General features: G+C 33.9%; 1 protein-coding gene across 2 annotated transcripts; it reads left to right on the forward strand.

The window, feature by feature from the left end:
- Positions 1 to 699: 699 nt before the first annotated feature.
- LOC101243702 (receptor-like protein kinase 7) lies at positions 700 to 4,561 on the forward strand. 2 transcript variants are annotated; one of them, XM_026030835.2, is made up of 3 exons: positions 776 to 3,504; positions 3,590 to 3,636; positions 3,946 to 4,561. In XM_026030835.2, the coding sequence occupies exons 1-3, from the start codon at positions 942 to 944 to the stop codon at positions 3,967 to 3,969; spliced, it is 2,634 nt and encodes an 877-aa protein (XP_025886620.2). In that variant the 5' UTR covers positions 776 to 941; the 3' UTR covers positions 3,970 to 4,561. The 2 variants fall into 2 exon arrangements, with proteins under 2 accessions (XP_004238042.2, XP_025886620.2); XM_004237994.5 differs by lacking the exon at positions 3,590 to 3,636 and having other exon boundaries at positions 700 to 3,504.
- The last annotated feature ends 1,604 nt before the right edge of the window (positions 4,562 to 6,165 follow it).

Genomic DNA, 6,165 nt, shown 5'->3' on the forward strand with positions numbered 1-6,165 from the left:
AGTATGTTATTTTATCGTATCAAATTATTACATGCCAACGACAAAAAGAGCTAACATTATTGTTAATTCTAATATCATTCGGAAGATTCTTTTACATCTTCTCATATGAATTCTTATAATTTTATATCGTATTAAATTGTTATTTTAAATATAATTTTTTAAATATTTTATAATTTATATTATTAAATGACAAAAAAAATTATCTTTCTCACGATAATATAATTTTATGATGATCGTAAACAACTTTATAGATATATCTCATCTTATCGTATATTCTTTTAGGGTGACATAAAAGCAGCTTTTATGGAATTAAAGAATGTTGCATTTTAGTAGTTGATTATCATAATCAATTTAAAGTCAATCAAATTATCATTTGATGATATTGTATTATTAAGTTTATGTTCGGTTATTGAAGGAAACGAAAAATCTTTTTACTTGTATCGAAAAAAATTCATTTTTTTTATGTTGCAGAATAAAATCATTTTCTTACGAGTAGAGACATAATATGTAAATAAATAAAGAATTGACGTTTAAAAATATACACCACAATCATTATTTATTTATTTTAATTTATTATTAAAACACACTTCAAACTTAATTAAATATATTTTAATAAATAAATAAATTTTATTGGAATTTAATCTCAAAAACTAACTAATAAAAAAAGAAATGATACATATTCATATAAAGAGATCGATTATCCAATACAAAATTATGGTATATTGACAATTTTAATACTATAATAAATACTGATAATCGATAATTGAGATATAAAAACTCGCAAATAATATCAGATTAATAAAGAAATAATTTAAACAGTAAGATATATAATGTGAACGCCTATAATTGGTTAGAATTGGCGCTCTTCATAGTCGTCTCCTTCACACGTTTTTCTGAAGGCGGAAGAAAAAAACTTCTCTTCGTCAACTTCTTCGTCAGCAATGGCGGCGCTATTCAATTGCCGGCCGGAACTTATCCACTTCTTCTCTATTTTCTCCTTCTTCCTTCTCTTCCCCGTCGCTTTTTCCGACGAGCTTCAAACACTTCTATCCATCAAATCTTCTTTATCAAACCCCACCACAAATGTATTCCAAAATTGGGAACCCAGTACTCCTCTCTGTAAGTTCACTGGCATCACATGTAATTCCGATGGGTCAGTCAAAGAAGTCGAGCTTTCGAATCAAAAAATTTCTGGGGTTGTTCCTTTTAATAAAATATGTTCACTTACTTCATTGGAAAAGCTCTCTCTGGGTTACAATTCATTTTCTGGGCAAGTTACTGATGATTTGAACAAGTGTGTTAGCTTGAATTACTTGGATGTTGGTAATAATGAATTTACTGGGTCTTTTCCTGATGTATCTTCACTCAGTGAGTTAACTCATTTTTATGCAAATAACAGTGGGTTTACAGGAAAATTTCCATGGAATTCTGTGGCGAATATGAGAAATTTGATTGTGCTTAGCCTTGGTGATAATCAGTTTGATCGAACTCCGTTCCCTGAAGTGATTTTGAAGCTTAATAAATTGAATTGGCTTTACTTATCGAGTTGTAGGCTTGAAGGGGAAATTCCTGAAGAAATTGGTAATCTTACAGAGCTGATTAATTTAGAGCTGTCGATGAATTACCTTACTGGTGAAATTCCTTCGGGAATTACGAAGCTGAAGAAATTATGGCAGCTTGAGTTGTATGAAAATCAGCTGACAGGGAAGTTGCCGGTTGGATTTGGGAATTTGACAAGTCTGGAGTATTTTGATGCTTCGACTAATGACCTGTATGGTGATTTGTCGGAAATTCGAAAGTTGAATCAATTGGTAAGTTTGCAGTTATTGCAGAACCAATTTTCAGGGGAAGTACCAGCAGAGTTGGGAGAGTTCAAAAAGCTGGTGAACATCTCTTTGTACACTAACAAATTCACTGGTCAGCTTCCGCAGAAGTTGGGTTCTTGGGGGAATTTTGATTTCATTGATGTATCAGAGAATAGTTTCACTGGTCCAATTCCACCGGACATGTGTAAGATGGGGACGATGAGAGGATTATTGATACTTAAGAACAATTTCACTGGCGGAATCCCTGAAACTTATGCTAGTTGTACATCAATGACGCGTATTCGAGTGAGCAAAAACTCACTCTCCGGTGTGATTCCTGCCGGAATTTGGGGGCTACCGAAGCTCGAAATCCTTGATGTTGCAATGAATGAGTTTGAAGGTACAATTACTTCTGATATTGGAAATGCAAAAACTTTAGGTGAAATTGATGCAGCTAATAACAGATTCTCTGGTAAATTGCCTTTTAATATTTCAAATGCTTCTTCGTTAGTGAAAATTGATTTAAGTAACAATCAGTTTTCTGGTGAAATTCCGGGAACGATTGGGGAGCTTAAAAAGATTGGTAATCTTAATTTACAGTACAACAAGTTTTCTGGTTCAATACCATATTCGTTAGGCTCTTGTGTTTCACTAAGCGACATTAACATGGCTAACAATTTGCTTAGTGGCTCTATTCCGGTTTCGTTAGGATCATTACCGACTTTAACTTCATTAAACTTGTCGGAGAATCAGCTTTCAGGGCAAATTCCGAAGAGTTTATCAAATCTGAAGTTAAATCTTGTTGATTTTTCCAACAATCAGTTGACTGGAGAAATACCAAATTCTCTATCAATTGATGCTTATAAGGGTAGCTTTTCTGGGAATAATGGTCTTTGTAGCCAAAACCTTAAGAACTTCCGTCGATGTTATGGTGAAGCTGGAAAGCCTAGAGAATGGTACACTCTTTTGATCTGTTTATTGGTGGCTGTGATTGTGGTGCTCGTTTCATTTGCGGGTTATTTGTTCTTGAAGAAGAAGAGTTCTAAGGAACATGAGAGGTCTTTGAAGCAAAATTCTTGGAATACGAAGTCATTCCATATATTGACCTTCACAGAGGATGATATTCTTGATGGAATCAAACACGATAATTTGATTGGAAAAGGTGGTTCTGGTAGTGTATACAGAGTGCAGCTTTCAGATGGAACAGATTTCGCGGTGAAACATATTTGGACTTCTGATTCAGGAAACAGGAAAATATCAGGAACAACATCACCAATGTTGGGAAAACCAGGGAAGAAATCGAAGGAATTTGAGGCTGAGGTTGAAACACTGAGCTCAATTCGACATGTGAATGTGGTGAAATTGTACTGTAGCATAACGAGTGATGACTCGAGCTTGTTGGTGTATGAATATATGCCAAATGGGAGCTTGTGGGATCGATTGCATACCTGCAAAAAGATGTCACTTGATTGGGAGACGAGGTACGAGATAGCTCTTGGCGCAGCCAAAGGACTGGAATATTTACACCATGGTTGTGATAAGCCAGTGATTCATAGAGATGTTAAATCAAGTAACATCTTGTTGGATGAGTTTTGCAAGCCACGTATCGCCGACTTTGGTCTTGCTAAGATTGCTCAAGCTGATTCAACCAAAGATACAACTCATGTCATTGCTGGAACACATGGATATATTGCTCCTGGTAAGAAGCTCATTGTTAATGATTTCATACGTAGAATTTGAGTATATCTACTTGACACTAACCATGTATTCATTTTTCAACATAGGTAAAATTGACTTACGAAATAGGCAACTCCCCATATCAAGCAATATGGTATCTTGAAAGATACAGTTAAAACTTGCTATAAACAGTTGGCTCACTATGTTGCTCGGATCCTTCAAAAATGTCGCTGCACCCATGTTGGTTCCCTAAAAAATAACACATTCTTGGAGGATTTGACATGAGTGTGACAGCATTTTTGAAGGATCCGAGCAACAGTTGAATTTTAACAAGAGTCTAAAACAATATAGTGTTAATTAACTTAGATCCTATCTTGATTATCTATTCATTTGGTCATAACGAGCGTCTCATTTCTGGCATCCTTTTTGAACTTAATTGAATTGAATTGAATTGGTGTTGCAGAATATGGATACACACACAAAGTGAATGAAAAAAGTGATGTATATAGTTTCGGAGTTGTATTGATGGAGCTTATATCTGGGAAAAGGCCAATAGAATCCGAATACGGAGAGAATGGCAACATAGTTACATGGGTGAGCAGCAAATTGAAGAGCAAGGAAAGTGTATTAAGCATAGTGGATTCAAGCATTCCTGAAGCTTTCAAGGAAGATGCAATCGAAGTCTTGAGGATTGCTATTGTATGCACATCTAGGCTTCCCACATTAAGGCCAACAATGAGAAATGTAGTCAAAATGCTGGAAAATGCAGAACCTTGCAGATTAGTTGGGATAATTGTAAGCAAAGATGATGGTAGTAACAAGACAGAACAATTGAAGGATCACACCAAGATGTAGCCTTTGTTCGTTTCACTCTTCAACCTGATCTCTGTCCTCATGGAACGTCGAATCTTGTAGCAGTATGTAAAGTTTTGAAGATGGCCTCTTGGCCTTGTAACATATAGTAGAGGCTAGATTCATATTAGTATATTGAATTAGATTGAATGTAGAGATGCATGGCATAAGTGCTATAAGATGTAATATTACTTGTATGAGCTAAATAAAAATGGTTAAGTTATTCATATCCTTTCTCAACCCTGCAATTTTGCTTTGTTTCCATAAGAAACATGTAATTATACTTATCTACGTCCAACTTTACTATTTATATCAAATCAATAAATACATGAAATATGTCTGCACATGCATTTTACCAAAAAAAAAAAAGGTTTGATCCCATTCGAATCATGATAGAAATAGTTTGATTTGGCTAATTAATAGACGTGAGTTAGAAAATAGTTACGTCTTTCTTGTCATGTCTATATATTCCAATAGAGAAAACTTGAGAATACTAACACGTAAATAGATTAAGTTTGATGAATAAATATAGTAAGTAACATTCTTTTGAGTAAAGTGTAGAGAAGTATTACAATTATTAGTGGTGGGATGATTAAAATTTCTCTATCCTTAATCGAGTTTATGAAAAATATCATGTTCAGAGTGTTGCCGTCCAAGATGGGCCCTGCAATATACGAATCTGAATTTAGTCAATGTCATTATAATTATCGAACACCGAATACGTCCCTACCGTCTATTATTTTCCATATGTAGAACTACAATAGAGAAAATGGTTTTCCAGCTTCATTTTCATTCCTTCTTTTTTTGTGTTGAGGCGAAGAACAAATGAAGTCCACTCAGCCCAATAACTCGATAGGCCTAGTAAAATGATAAGTCTCATCAATTGTTTATTTGGGCCTTTGGGAAATGCTATTGCCACTTCTCATTTTCCATCGGTATCCATATTGGAACTTGTAGACAGCGCTTTGTGGTGCGACAGAGTCCAGGTACAACGGGCCTCTCACCTTTCAGGGACTTGTTTCCCAAGCCATTAGGCCTAGGGCATGTCACGCATCCTTCCGCAACGCGTCGCGTGGAACAGAAGTTGGCCTCCCTTGCACTCCGAATGCTTAGATGGCCAAACTAAATTTGAATTCATAATGGAAACAATAAAACACTTACTAATAAAGACGACTCTGTACCAAGGGGTCACTTCTCATTCATTTGTACTGAAACATCTAAAAATTTGATTTGAAAATGAAATTGTGTTTGGACATATAATAGGAATTTCTTAAATTATACTCATAAACATGAAAACCCCAAAAGTTGTGAAAACTATCAAAAGTTATCTAATTCTTATATAATCTTACCAACTAAGCAAATCGTAATTTTTAAAAAAGACTTGGTATAACCCATGTGACATATTAATAAATCACATATCTTCAAATTTCTTTATAAATTACTGTTTGTAATCAAAAACATCCAAACACACATAATTTTATAAAAATTCACTACTAACAATATCAATAACTAGCTATACTTTAATATAATTCTATCTTATGGTACACATATCTCTTCAAGACAAGCATGAATTTTTTTTTAGTTATTTATTTTTACAAAATTCAACTTTTATATTTTAAAAATATTTTAATCTTAAATTCTACTTTTTGAAATCATAATCTCTAAATTAGACCATGAGTAACTTTTGTAGGATGATGATCCGTTTGGTAGGATGTATTAATTAAAATAGTCCATAAATTAAAATTTAGTTGAATAAAAACATTGTTTGATTACTTTATTTAACTTAATTCATGGATTAGTTATACCTCATACAAAGTCTTATTTTATTCCT

This window comes from Solanum lycopersicum, chromosome 4 (genome assembly GCF_036512215.1).
Source record: "Solanum lycopersicum chromosome 4, SLM_r2.1".
NCBI classification, from domain to species: Eukaryota; Viridiplantae; Streptophyta; class Magnoliopsida; order Solanales; family Solanaceae; genus Solanum; species Solanum lycopersicum.